The sequence below is a fragment of the Nicotiana sylvestris genome, chromosome 3, assembly GCF_000393655.2.
Source record: "Nicotiana sylvestris chromosome 3, ASM39365v2, whole genome shotgun sequence".
Lineage (NCBI taxonomy): Eukaryota > Viridiplantae > Streptophyta > Magnoliopsida > Solanales > Solanaceae > Nicotiana > Nicotiana sylvestris.
In genome coordinates, this window is record NC_091059.1 from 221,611,695 (window position 1) to 221,626,945 (window position 15,251).

Here is a 15,251-nt window from a genome sequence, read left to right on the forward strand (position 1 = left end):
TGTCTTATGTTTATTAGATGTGGTTGTTTGGTCTCATTATCGGATGTGTTTATCAGACATATATCAAGGATAAATATTGGGCTAACACTTCAGCTGGCTACTTGGGCTCAAAGCTTCAGGTATACTAGTTGGACTCTGCACGTTTTGGGCCTGTTTAGAAGAATTGTATTGAGTAGGTTTTTTTTATTAGATGTAAATATTGATTCCATATTTGTCATTTGTTATAAGAGAGCAAATAGAATATATAGGGACAGGTGGATAGGTTAGTTATACATAGATTCCATTCTTTCTTATTTATATAGGTGCACTGTACATATTACATTCATTCAATATACACAGAAACTTTTTCTACAAGTTTTTCTTTCAATTCTGTCATGTTATTATTTTAATCACGATATTTTATTTATACTTTATATAATAATGTTCTATGAAACTTCTAAGTTTTGGTATGTGCTTTTGACCCACTTTCAAAGTTCTGTTTCATATTTTAGATCGAAAGAGTAATACTATAGTCTACATATAAACCCAATTTTGATTCACCTTCAAAGTATCAATTTATACGCTAAAAATAAAAATTATACTAAGAAGGGATGAAAAATAAAGAGCCAAATAGTTGAAGACTTTGGTTGCCTTCTTGATATTTCAGATATGGATACCTGTTCAACTCAAATAGATATTGTTTACGTAACATTTTATATGACTTCCAAATACCTGAACTAAAGTATACCATGACTATCACAAAGATATTAATACTGTTACATATTGTAAGTGTCTTTACAATTTTAATCATATAACTTTGATTGTGTCAAAATTTTATTAACGAAGTGGTTTGGTTTATATAATATATTTTTTCTTTTATGTTACGAAAGTGGTTATTGAATCTCATATACATTTGAGTAAATTTTTTGGATATCTATGCAATTGAAGATTTATTACGTTCGATATGCACTTCGTACTATTTGACGCATATATACATGCAATCGTATTATTTTTATAATAATAATAATAATAATAATAATAATAATAATAATAATTTTTCAATGCAAAAAGTTGATTATTGACTGAATATCCACATGCAGTTATTAAACAGACTAATATATACATGCAATTATTAGCGTGCAATGTACGTTCACAAAGACTAGTTAAGTAAAAAGCTTAGAATAGGTAAATGAGTTTGGATAAAAAAAAATATGATTAATGCTATTAAATCTTTCTTAAAGGGTGTGTGCAAACTTTTAAAATTGATACTCCAACCTGGACCGGATGTAGTGTTTAACAAAAAAAAATAGTTTTTATGGTCAAAGCAAATAAAGAATAAATTGGGTTTTTATTTTACTTCACTTTTCCTAATATAAAAGAGTAAAAATAATAATAGAAAGCAAAACTGAGAGACTAAAGGAAAAGAAATCTTATTCATAATCGCAGCTCTCTTCTAATAGGAAAGAATATGATCTTCCAATGGCTGAGAATAATAAAAATATTGATAATTAATAGTATTACTCTATGATTTTCTTGAAGGGAATACAATATATGTTAAGGGAATTTATATAAGAGTACAATTTGTAACTTCTTCGCCCTATTTAATTTCTTCCCGTTACTAACATTTATTACATTGATTACCGGTTACACGAGTGATTTGTAACTGTTAAGGTAATAATGACCAATTGCTGATTTTTTTTCATATTCGTGGCTATTAATGATTCTTCCATCTTCGTGGATTTTAGTATCCTTAATCATCCACTTCGTACATGTTTCCTCTTTTCCAGCTAATAGGTATTAACGTACTATATCCTCATAGACGATCCCGTGAGTGTTACTCATGCCTTCTCTGTTCTTTATTGCTTCGATTCTTATACCACCTGTCAACATATTTTTGGTTCGCGCGGTGACTTTATTTTTTATCAATATATATTGTATCTGTGACTATTACATAAGTAAGCAAAGAAAAAAGAAAAGAATAACATTCTCTAAAAGTACTGATCATTACAAACTTTACAACAATTTTTTTTATTGTGTTGCTTTCTTGCAAACCGTAGTCATACTTGTAATGTGAAAATATTCAATTCTTTTTTCTCTACATTTGCAGCACTATGGAACAACTTTCAATTATATATATATATATATATATGAAAAATGTACTATAGTACTTGGCTCATTTTTTCACTTGCGACTTGTGACTTTGTGTTGCTAGCAAGGGCAAAGTACCCCTGCATTTATTGGAACCCAATCTCTCACATGATTGTAAGAGGGGTTGCTCTGATGGTAAGCAAACTCCACTTCCAACCGAGAGGTTGTGAGTTCGAGTCTCCCCAAGAGCAAGGTGGGAAGTTCTTGGAGGGAAGGATATCGTACACACTATCCTCCCCAGACCCCACTAAGTGGGATTATAGTGGGTTGTTGTTGTTGTTGAATCTCTCACATGAAAGCCAACATCTAACATTGCATGTGCCGTACAAAATCATGTCCCGTGAAAATATTAAACAAAGCATATTGCCATATTATTTATAATTAACCCTTCGTAAATGGGAGTTTGTGAAATTTAGACGTCATCACTATCTTTAATCACGATAAATTAGCGTCCTGTTAAACACCCCACGGGCACCAATAATTATATTCAAAACGAAAAAGTGAGTCATAATTTCTGTAATTCAAAATATTAAAGTTAAGCTTCGCTGGAATAATAATTGCTAAAACCGAGTTAATATAAAACATCATGATGATAATTGATATGTGATTAGTGAGTTTAGCTGTGCACGTGGCTGGATTGATAGGCATCCGATGATATTTTGTTTAATCTATAACTACTAACATTATTTTATACAATCAAAAGGGTAATTCCCCTCTTAAGTGGGAATAAATTAATAATGATGAGATATCTATGATTGTAAAAACCAAGGCTGAATTACTGTAGCTGGAAAGGGTTACTTTGTTTTGCTATATTCCAATGCTCAAAAGTTGATCAATTGTATAGCTGTTACATTTTATTTTATTTTTTGCTAATACAGCTTTCTTTTCCTTATTGAGGAAAAGGAACAATATAAAGTCAAACTTTTCTAAAGAATTACTTAAATAGTCGTCCACCTAATTTCTTAAACTAAATATAATCGGTGAACATACATATATATATATATATATATATATATATATATATATATATAGCATCTATGCGTACTGGCTAGAAAAGGTAAACAGTAAATTTGGTTGGCTATCTGTGTAACACTCCCAACTTTTTTCCAATTATTCTAATTGCTAAGCACTTCCTTCTTTATTCATCCGATCTGGTTTTCATTTTGAAATATTTAAAATGTTTGAGGCACTTTAATGTAAAATGTATACGTCAAAATTTTCAAACTCATACAGTTCAAGTATAAATTATGGTCTAATTGTTCTTCTATCAAAAGAACTTCTTCAACAACTTTTATATATTCCACATTTTTTGGTACGATGTTCTTTATTTCCAGTCAGAGATACATTGCCATTATTGCATTGTAATGTTAGCTTACATCAGTTTTCAACCACTTACTACAAAATTTCATCACACATTTTAGAAGAATTTTTAGAAACCACTATTGTTTAGTGACTATTAACTTTCTATAGCCACCATATACATAATTACTTCCTATAGCTACTATTCAGTTGTTACGGTAGTGTATACGTTATATTCGTGCTGCTGTATTTATAAATACAGCAGCAAAATATGCCTAAAAATCAGGGTAGTCCAGTTGTACGTGCATGTATTCGCGCCATGTATTCATGAATACAGTAGCAAAAAGTGCCTAAAATCAAGGCAGTCCAGCTGTACGCGCATGTATTCACATGTATTCGCGCTGTTGTATTCATGAATACAGCAGTGAAATTGCCTAAAATCAAGGCAGTCCAGTTGTACGTGCATGTATTTGCACCATATATTCATGAATACAACAGTAAAAAGCACCTAAAATCAGGGTAGTCCAGCTGTACTCGCATGTATTCACATGTATTCGCGATGCTGTATTCATGAATACAACAGTAAAAAGCGCCTAAAATCAGGCATCCAGCTGTACGCTGATGTATTCACATGTATTCGCGCCATGTATTCATGAATACAATAATGGCAATCACCTTAAAAATATGTATGTCTAGCTGTCTAAGAGAGAGGAAAAAAATAAATAGCGTATTTCATGCCTCAATGGTAGTATATACCATAAATACTTATTTTGCTATAAAATATAAAAGGTAGCTATAGAAAATAATATTTTAAAATAATTTTAGTTTATAATAAATAGAGTGTATACCTTTGCTATATGAGGTAAAATTTGGGAGAAATTAAAAAATAGTCAGATTTACAACTGGTCGTTCAAAAATAGCCCAGTTTCAAAAGTAATCGAAATTTAGTCACTTTTCATGTAAAGATAAATCTGAGCAAAAACACTGTTCAAAACCCGAAAAATACGCCAGTATATTATGCTGGAGTTCCAGCATAAGTATACTTGAACTCCAGCATATTATACTGGAGTTCCAGGATAAGTATGCTGGAACTCCAGCATAATATGATGGAGTTCCAGCATAAGTACACTAGAACTCCAGCATAATATACTGGAGTTCCAACACAGGTGCACCGAACTCCAGTATATTATGTTGGACTGGTCTCTGTTGCACAAAATAGTAGCCATTTTTCATTGACTTGATAAACACTGACTATTTTTGAATGACCAGTTCGAAAACTGGCTATACCGTGCTATTTTTACGTAAATTTCCTATACTGTATGTCACTTGTTTGGGACTAAGGCTTAATTATTATAGTAGTGTCACTTCCTTTTCAATGTAGCCCGACTTCTCCAACCAGTATCCTTTACAATTTTAGCCCACTTTTGTAGCAATGATCCAACACATTCTTAACTGCAGAAGGCCCCACTCCTCAAATGTCCATCCAAATTGCACATTTGGACAGCTCACCCGGCCCACATCCACCATGCTATTAAAGCTTATCCTAAATTGTAATTATATTAGAGGAAATTTTTTCGTGAAAGTTCCAAATCTATAGTACTTTGTCACTTCAAAAAAAATGAAATGGAAATCCAGTTGGGTAAATAAAGAAAAATAAAAACTACTAAATGATGGGTTGTGACAGCTGTGGGATTTGAACCCACGCCCTTTCGGACCAGAGCCTAAATCTGGCGCCTTAGACCACTCGGCCAAACTGTCCTTGTTGTTAGTAAATTATAATTAATTTTAATTTGTCGCCAAAGAGTGAAGCAGCTGACAATACATACAAAAATTAATTATGGAATATTATTAGCAACCACCCCAAGCCCCAGGAACATGGTGAGATTTGGAGCACTGGACTAATTCAACTAATTTTCAACGTGAATATCAATTTCGTAAGTTTTTTAAAGATAATACTCCATCCGTTCACTTTTATTTGTCCAATATGGAATTTGCAGACCCTTTAAAAAATAATAAATGAAGCGCATAATTTACCATAATATTCATATTAATTAATGCATATTTTTAATGAATTTGAGAGAATAATTTGAAATGAGTAATTAATAATGTGGGTATTACAAGATAAAAGAAATTGTCAGTGACAAGTAAAAGTGAAAAATCTATTTTTAGAATACTGGACAAGTAAAACTGAACGGAGTATGTATTTTAAAACTACATATAAATAATTATAATAACAATACTTTATGATAAAAGTTGCTTTAAATATTTCCAAAAATACTCCACAAATGGTAATAACGACTCTTTTTAGGACAAATGGTGTAACAGAATGATGATTAGGAAAACTTTTCCTCAAATGTAAAAGGTCTGATCAAATAAGATCCGGAAATAGAAGCCCTTGAACTGAAATATCTTGGAGACTGAAACACAATTACACAAGCATAGGCTTTCTCATTACAAAAAGGATTCTCCTTAAACATATCCTAATCCAAATTCCAGCAAAATCAAATAGCAAATATTCAAAGAGTGGCTTAGCCCTAAAGATAAATTGACCATAGAGTTCAGAACAATAACATTGAGCTACTGAGAACTGAAGAAATATTTTACACTTCACATTGGGGATAATTTTGGTCAACCAAGATAACATAATAGCATACATTATATGAAGTTTCCTATGGCTTCAGAGAAGCTTATATGTTGGCCTCAATGCACTTAGGCAAGCATTGCAACAAGGTAAATTTCCGATGGGGCTCAGAGGACTGAAAAAAATCTGGATCTTGCTCAAATGACTCCGAGTAACTTTCAAGAACTGTCACAATCTCCTCGAATTGTGGCCGCTTGTGAGGATTGTTTGCCCAGCACCGCTTAATGAGTTTACGAACTGCTACTGGACATGCAGCTGGTATTGGTGGTCTAGCTTTCTGCAAACATCCCATTAATATAGCAAAAATTCCATCTTAAAGATAGTGATGCATACAGAATTGGGGGGATATTGTACACAATAACTTGTTCCAATGTAACTTCATGTGAGAGAAACAACTTCCAACACCAAGATACGTATTTAAAGCAAACTAAAGAAGGAAAGGAAAAAAAATAGCCGGCCTGATCCCATTAGCTACTGAAGAGAAACATGTTTAGGGATCGACAGAGGATATGAATAGACAGAGCCAGATATGAGAGACAACTTCAAAACATAATAAAAAGGTGGAAAAACAATTGCATGCTCAGATACTTAACTCTGTGCGAGAATTTTAGGTATTCAGCATTTGCATGTTTGCAACTATAATAGTCTTACCCAGCTGGAAATACCAGCATTACATCGTCTTTTAAAGTGTATATAGAACTAGAAGGGTGGACAAATAAGGAACTACAGGTGATGCCACTGGAATCATCATAGATATGGATATGAATTTGCTCCAAGTCTAGTTGTGCGTAGCATAATAGACATGATAGGATTTTCAAATATTACCCAAGACAAACAGATGTACCTTTTCTAAGCCCAAGACAAACATATTTTATGATCAACCATGCAAATATTGTAGCAGAAACATAAAATTCAGATGATTACCATCTTAGAGTGGCATTCCAAACTAGTACCACCATTACCTCCTCGACAGGGGATTAATGGTTAAACTTGTGCACTTTTATTGCAGTGATATGAAGAATGAAAAATGCATTTTCAACTTTCACACCATATTTTTATCTCATCTCAAAGGTAACTTCAACTTTCGATAATTTTTCATAAGCTGTTTCATAGCCTAGACATAATTTTTCTCAATCTTCCAATATGCAATGATAACTGCAACTCAGAGATTTAGATTCTCTTCTTTTTCGTATCTTAGTTGTCTTTCTTGATTCATCTTGCAAGTCAGAACAGTAACTTATGTAAAATGACACTTTGGAATGAGATGTCCAACAGATAGATTCAGTGGTTTAGTGGACTAAATTCATATTTAGAGACATGAAACAGCAGGCACGTCATCTTGATGAAAAGCACTGCAAGAGTTAACAGAGAATATACCTTCTGGCAGACTGCAAATGCCGCCTGCTCGGGGGTCATGTCATCAAATGGTGTCAATGCAGTCAAAAGTTCCCATAGGACAATGCCGAAACTATATACATCAACTTTCTTTGTATGGTTCTTTTCCTTGATCATTTCTGGTGCCATCCAACGGTACGTACCAGTGAACCCCTTTGGGCTACCACATTGAGATTCCAAACATGATATCCCGAAATCTGCGACTTTCACGCACATATCTTCATCAAGGAGTAGATTTTCTGACTTGAGATCTCTGTGAAGTATCCCTTCAGCATGAAGATATTGCATTCCACGTGCAATGTCAACGGCCAATTTAAGAACTAGGTTAAGAGGGACCGAGTGTGGCTCCTGCTGATGGAGGTATTTTCTTAGGGAGCCTCCAGGTAAGTACTCTGTGATGATGCAAAAAACTGGTGGTTTCTTACATGCTGCAATAAACTGAAGTTGAGAGGCAGAAGAAATGGAACAAGTCAAAAGAAGTGGCAATTTCAGGATTGACAAAACATGCACGAAAAAATATGTATATATTAAACCAAAACAATTACAAATAAATTCTTAAAAATCAGAGAACAGCAACTCGCTTCAATTTATTTACAAATAAGTAGTTATCATATATCAAAATACGTAATCAAAATCCGCAATCTACAAATTCTGAGAGACGTGGTCACGAAGGATAACTCATCAATTCATGAAGTTCCCGCAGGTAACACAGTCATATCTCCATATATATCAGAGTTGAGGGAGCTGATCCGTCAATTTCAAGTTTGACACAATTGAAAAGGCAGATGAGTTAGATTGTAGATATAAGGGCAATCAAGAACATAGGTTTAAAATGGTAGTATATCAATTAGTCTATGGATTACCATGCACCTGTTGCTTCTTTAAAAAACGACTTCGAGCGGGGTGGTGGGGGTAGGGGTGGGGGTGGAGTGGTGTGTTAGAGACAATGCTTGACAATATGAGTTCAGGTTAAAGAGATTTAGTGATTTGCCAATATCACTTTAGCAATATTTTTTTGAGTCAATTAGATGAAAATAGACTCTATACTGAACGGAAGACAGGCCATAAAGAAATTTCCTTTTAGAATCATAAACAAGCAATTTGAAGAACATTCTTTCCTCCTCTCTTTGCTTCACTAATCCTAAGGCAAATGATAAACAAGAGACAAACATTTGCTGACTGGTGCAATGAGCTAAAAGGTGGGGTTATTAAAGTAGGCGTGGTATTTCTCTAAAGAGATTTGTGTAGGTAAAAAGTGATAGACGCTTGCAGCTTTTCGTTGTAACTTGGAAATAGTATTAGGCTACTTAAGAAAACATGTACTATGAAGTAGCAAGAATGCAATCACTAGCCTTCTCATAACAAATACAGTATAACATAAGAAAATGCTTTCTTCTTTTCTTTTCTTGTGTTCTCGTATGGATTCCGCTAGAAATAAATTTCTTATAAGTAGACAACAAGCAATCGTCATTTGTGTAAAATTAGACTATATCTATGTAGGTAGACTCCTGGACCAGCCAAAGAACAAACAACAACCATTTCTTGGAAGACAAAATAAAGTAAGATAGCCTCCGAGATGCTACCTTTAACCTTTGAATTTCCTTCTTAAATCCAGTTTCCATTCCCCATTCATCTCCCAAGCTCTTGTCATGGTTAATGGCCAATGCCAACTTCTTCAGCTCCGAGCCCGTTTACTCTAAAGGCTTGTGGGGGAACAATATGGTAAATAACTTTGATCCTGGGGAATTACACTTAGGTGCACTACTTATGCAATAAACGGTTTTCATGACTTCTACCTCATCGAAATATAGAAGGGGAAGACCGCCCTCTTTGGAACAAAGTAGATTTCTTAACCTCCGCGGTGTTGGTAATATAATTAGTTAGCAGAAGGAAGACATAACATCATAACATAACATCTTATTAGTGCAAGATATAATACAATCAGGTAATGAACTAGTACTACTTCAGAAGGAAAAGTCACTTTATAAGGGATGCGAATACAATCTTGTTCATTTAACCGAAGGCTATCCCATTTTAAGTCATGCGGATAAATAAAATGTAGATCAACGAAAACCCAACAGAAAAAATGGATGAAAATGGGAAACAATGCTTACAGTGATGATATTTGGATGCTTTAACCGAAGCAACAAAGCAACCTCAGAAGTAAACTGTTTCTCCAAAAAAGTAGCCAAGTCACCATCTTCCTCAGGCTGGCTAATGAGTTTAATAGCCACTTCACTGTGCTTATAAATTCCCCTGTAAATCCTACTATGCCTACCCGAAGCAAATTTGTTCCCTATATATAGCTGTGACATATCGGCGCTCCATTCCTCTTCTCCTTCCTCCTTTATCGCCGCCCCTGATGATACTATGTATTTGGACCATGACGCTGCTCGTTTGTACTCTCCCAATGAAAGTCGCCTCTCTAGTTTCCCATTATTTGCTACTATTTGCTTAAACCAGTTGAAATTCTTCATTGTAAACCATCAAGTCCTCCACCTCCAAACATAAAAAACACTAGGACTAGATAAATACTCAAACGGCGCTACAGATTCTTCTAAATTTATTTTAAAAAATAAGCTACATTCCAAAGAATAGAGTTACATTATGAGTATGTGTCAGAGTTTTTACATTATGAATTAACCAGCTGGTTTATATTTAAAAAAGAAAAAATCAATGGTGCATTTCTTGGGATTGAATTTCAGAGAAACAGTAAACTCGAGAAACAAGAGCTTTGGACAAAAGCTTGAAATCTTTATGTATATATAGAAAGTAGAGGTTTGTGAGTGGGAGAGCGAGAAAAAAAGCGTGAATCAGCAAAAAGTACAGCACTTGGAAGCGTGCAATGAGTTTTGTGTACTCGAAACTTGGGGGAGTGAGTTGCAAAGTAAGCTCGAAAAGCTAAGCGGAGGAAGATATAGTACTGATATGAGTTAATGAGTTGTTGCAGAGAATGGAAGTGGTGAAGAGAGGAAAAGAGCGGCGGAGCGGCGGGCGGAGCGGCGGGCGGAGCGGCGGGCGGAGCAGCGGGCGGAGGTGGCGGTGGAAGTGGCGGTTTTTCTCTCTCTACAGAAAGCAAAGCAGTGGGTAGTACAAGTACAAATACAATACAAGAGTAGCTTAACATTCATAACGTGCGAAGATCCACTTCTGAGGAGACATTTCGGGTTCTTCTGATTGTGACCCCTTTATTCTTATTCTCCTTTTTGCCCCTACCCTTTTGTCATTATTCCTTTTAAACCCATTTGTCTTTCTCTACTTTTCCTTTTTTCTTTTTGGCAAAAGAAACTTATTGAGTTTTCTCTTTTTGAAGAATAAAGAAAAATAATTTAGTAACACCACTCATTTCAGTTTCTCAAAAACTCATGCTAATGGTAAAAGACAACATTTTTAAACCAAAAGGTCATAAGTTCGGGGCAAAATATCTTAAATCACCCCTAAATTTGGTTCAAATTATTAGTATTCTCCTCGAACTATGCTCGGTCTTAGTTACTTCCTTCAACTTGACTTTTTGAGAGACATTACCCCCCTAGACGCTGATGTGGCAAAAAGTGTGGGTGTACTCGCCTGCCACGTAGATTTTTTTATATATGTGGCATTTTTTTGAAAAATAAAATATATTTTTACCGTTTTAAGAATATTACTTTTTTAGATAATTTTTTTCTAATAAAACTTAGATAAAACTACATTATTTAGGCTAAATATTTTATATAGCTCTAAATTATGGTGCTCTATTTTTTTTTTTTACCGATTTTACCTAAAAAAAAAGTAAAAATACAAAGTTTAAATAAATAGTCATTGTATCAAAAGAAGAAATAAAAAGAATGCATTGATGCAATGACTATTTATTTTTTATAACTTTTTAGATACCTTGACTATTTATTTCAATTGAATAAATCTTTATTTTTGGGTCAAAACAAAAAAATATTAACTAAAATTTTATTATTTTTGGCCAAATAAAAATATTTAGCCTAAATAATGTAGTTCTATCCAAGTTTTATTATAAATTGTATTAGAAAAAAATTATCTAAAAAAGTAATATTCTTAAAACGGTAAAAATATATATATTTTTTTTTAAAAAAAGCCACATATACAGAAAAATCCACGCGGCAGGCGAGACACCCACAGTTTTTGCCACATCAGCGTCTAGGGGGTAATGTCTCTCAAAAAGCCAAATTGAGAAGGGTAACTAAGACCGGGTATAGTTCAGAGAGGGTACTAATAATCTGAGCCAAGTTTAAGGATTATTTAAAGTATGTTTGGCAAAATTTAATAATTTTGATCGAGACTCTATATTTATATTAAAAATTCTATTTAACACAAATAAAATCGAAGTACCATGTGCAAAAGGGATGAATAATGGGGGGTAAAATGGTGAATGAGGAAACAAGGGGCATGGCAAAGCGGACCGGAGAAAGTGTTAGAATAGCAACAGAAGGGATCTCGTTGTAATATTGTTGTACAGTTATTATAGCAAATGGGACCCACAACTACTATCCACCAGTTATGTCGGACAGTGCCGTATGCTTCTTCCGTATACGGTCACAACGCTTCTCCTCACTTTTACATTAATACTCAATCTCTTTTGCTTACTATCCACCTCTCTTTTGCTTAATTAAATTAAAATCATTCTAGGTCAATAAGCTTAGTGCTCGAAATTAAAAGTTTAATTTAAAATAATAAAATATTTATTATTTTATTTTTTTTGGTTTCTCATTCGGTGTTCGGTACCTGCATTGGAGCTTAACTATATTCGGATTCGCGTCCGGTAAAGCCCCATACGGGGGTAGTGTTCCCTACCAAGAATTTTTTCACAAAAAGGCTCGAACTCGAGACATCTGATTAAAGGATGAGCAGCCTCATCCACGGCACCACATCACTTGATGGTATATTTATTACTCTATCACAATGTTCAATGCTACTACATTAATATTACTATTTCTCCCAGACTTATTTAGGGGGTGTTTGGACATAAAAAATTGTAAAATTCCAAAAAAAAAAGTGGAAAAAAATTTCAAGTGAAAATGATATTTAAAAATTAGAGTTGTTGTTTGGGTTGTTTTTGAAGTTTTGTGAGTGATATGAGTGAAATTTTGAAAAAAAGCTTTTTGAGGTTTTTCAAATTATAAAAAAATTCCAAAATTCATCTTCAAGTGAAAATTGAAAATTTTATGACATACGATTTTTTTCACTTTTTTAAAAAAAAAATCACTTTTTTCGAAATAAATATTTGGCCATAAAATTTTCAATTTTCACTTGAAGAAGAATTTTGGAATTTTTCGAAAATTTGAAAAACTCCAAAAAGCTGTTTTTCAAAATTTCACTCATATCACTCACAAAAATTTAAAAACAAAAATCCAAAATTATATTCATGTCCAAACACAACTCTAATTTTCAAATATATTTTCACTTCGAAAAAATTTACTTATTTTTGAAATTTTATAATTCTTATGTCCAAACGCCCACTTAAACTTTTCGTATTTTCTTTTTTTGGCCTCATCTTATATTCCCAAATATAGCACCTCATTTTTAGTACAGTAATTAATTTCTGAATATTTTCGCTAGCTACACTACGCACCTCATATACTTGAAGGTTGTCATTAAGCGACACGAATCAATTTATTGAATGCATGATAACATATTGAGTTAAAAGACCTAGTTCAATTTAATCCATTCAATATTTCGTTTGCTCAATTAGAGACTGGGTTAATTTTTGAATAAGCTACGTCTCATAACTCGATCGATTAATTATAAGGGGAGAAATTAAAAAATAGCCAGATTTACAACTGGTTGTTTAAAAATAGCTCAGTTTTAAAAGTAATCGAAATTTAGCCACTTTTCATGTAAAGATAAATCTGAGCGAAAACACTGTTTAAAACCCGGAAAATACGCCAGTATATCATACTGGAGTTCCAGCATAAGTATGTTTGAACTCCAGCATATTATACTGGAGTTCCAGGAAAAGTATGCTGGAACTCCAGCATAATATGATGGAGTTCCAGCATAAGTACACTAGAACTCAAGCATAATATACTGAAGTTCCAGCAAGTATAATTGTCCAGTATAATATACTTGAGTTTGGAGCACCGGTGCTCCAGTCTCCAGTATATTATACTGGAGTCAGCAAAGTATACCGATCCAGCATAATATGCTGGAGTTCATACACAGGTGCACCGAACTCCAGTATATTATGCTGGACCGGTCTCTGTTGCAGCAAAATAGTGACTATATTTTATTGACTTCGTAAACGCTGACTATTTTTGAATGATAAGTCCGAAAACTGACTATATCGTGCTATTTTTACAATTATAAGGGGTTAATGGGGGAGACCAAGTAACCCGAATTTTCTTACGGGTTCAGCCCACCATTTATATTTTATCTCAATTTTAACAATATTTGCTAATTATAACCTCATGTTTCATAAGAGATATAGATTCCACGCAAGTTCATATATTAAATTTTTTAGATCCGATGCTCTAAAGTTATAGAATTATAAAAAAAATTATGACCAAACTTTAGGTCATTCTAAAATTTTCCGGAAGGTTGCATGTGTAAGTTTTTAAGTTTTATCTACTAAAAATATAAAATGATTTTTCAAAATTAGGTCATTTAAAGAACAACTGCAAGTAAGTAATTACTACAATTAACAATGGTAAACGTGTTTACCGTGAAAATTATAACAATAATTAAATTTGATTTTGTGGTTCTAAAAATACGTGATCTATTTTTATGCTAGTTATTAGGCAAAGGATACTAAGTAAAAGATTAGAAGGCAAGATTATAGCTCAAAAACAATGTAATAGTCAAACCGAACGGTTGGAGATGGGGGCCTCGAGCTGTCGTATATGAGGCCTAGAGGTCGAGCTGGGTGGCCGGTTTGGAGCAATCGAAGGAGGATTAACAATTATGAGAGCTACGACGATGGCTATTTATGATCAATGATAAGCAATAAATAGAACACAATGAATATAAGCAATAAATGGAAGCAATAAGATCAATGGAATATGTTAGAGACCAGAGAGAATGTTCTTGTGTATTCAATATTGAGCATCAGGTCCTTTACAAAATGACAAGGATTCTCTTTATATATGAGGGGAAATCCCAACATAGTACAAATGTATTTATTACAAAGACATGGGGTCGGTACAACCATTTAATGCCATGGTACGGGTTTGAACTAGCCTAATAGACCTTGTCAGCTCTAGTCACATGCCTTGGGAACCTCACACCGATCCACTGTCGTCACTGATTTACTCTGTCTCGAGTCCAACCGATGCTTACGCTATCTCGAAGTAGATTACTAAGAACCCTCGAGGCCAGAGCCCCGAGCTAAGCTTCGAGCCTTCGGGGAAGGCAGTTCCTTCGAGGCTCCTTGGTGACCGTAAAATCAAACCGCAGATTTTTTCTGTATACAGATAGTCATCGCGTTTCCTACAATAAAATGATACAAAACGGTTTTGAACTCCTACTCCTTAGGCACTATCATCATGATATCAGCCTGTCAGGGCATTAAATGCCATAACCCAAAAGTCGCGCAAGGGTCGCCGCCACTGCGAATCAACTAGCCCGAGAGAAATCAGAGGAGGCCGAGCAAAAGCTGACTCAGATTATCGCTTATGCTTGTGCAAAGGCAAGGAGGCAGGCGCTAGAGCAAGCCAATGCTAAAGGTGCCGATCTCTCAGCTGAGATCGAGGAGGCCCGAGATTCGGAGGAAGAATTGGCACTCTTGGTCAATTTGGATGAAGATCCCGAAGATGGTTCAGAGGGCAGTGGTGATGAGGAGTAGGCC

General features: G+C 34.2%; 1 protein-coding gene and 1 non-coding gene across 2 annotated transcripts; both read right to left on the reverse strand.

Moving 5' to 3' along the window:
• Positions 1 to 5,104: 5,104 nt before the first annotated feature.
• On the reverse strand, positions 5,105 to 5,184 carry TRNAL-UAG (transfer RNA leucine (anticodon UAG)). The gene has a single exon. It is a non-coding gene; the product is annotated as a tRNA-Leu (tRNA).
• Positions 5,185 to 5,854: 670 nt separating this feature from the next.
• LOC104241582 (serine/threonine/tyrosine-protein kinase HT1-like) lies at positions 5,855 to 10,584 on the reverse strand. The gene is made up of 3 exons (XM_009796530.2): positions 9,577 to 10,584; positions 7,445 to 7,900; positions 5,855 to 6,344 (listed from the first exon to the last, which is right to left on the reverse strand). Exons 1-3 carry the CDS (start codon positions 9,937 to 9,939, stop codon positions 6,114 to 6,116), a joined length of 1,050 nt encoding a protein of 349 aa, XP_009794832.1. The 5' UTR covers positions 9,940 to 10,584; the 3' UTR covers positions 5,855 to 6,113.
• Positions 10,585 to 15,251: the final 4,667 nt, after the last annotated feature.

Coding starts and splice junctions, on each gene's coding strand:
- LOC104241582 (XM_009796530.2), bottom strand. CDS start 9,939: ATGAAGAATTTCAACTGGTTTAAGCAAATAGTAGCAAATAATGGGAAA. Junction 7,901..9,576: donor AGCATCCAAATATCATCACT/GTAAGCATTGTT, acceptor TCTCAACTTCAG/TTTATTGCAGCATGTAAGAA. Junction 6,345..7,444: donor CATTTGCAGTCTGCCAGAAG/GTATATTCTCTG, acceptor GGATGTTTGCAG/AAAGCTAGACCACCAATACC.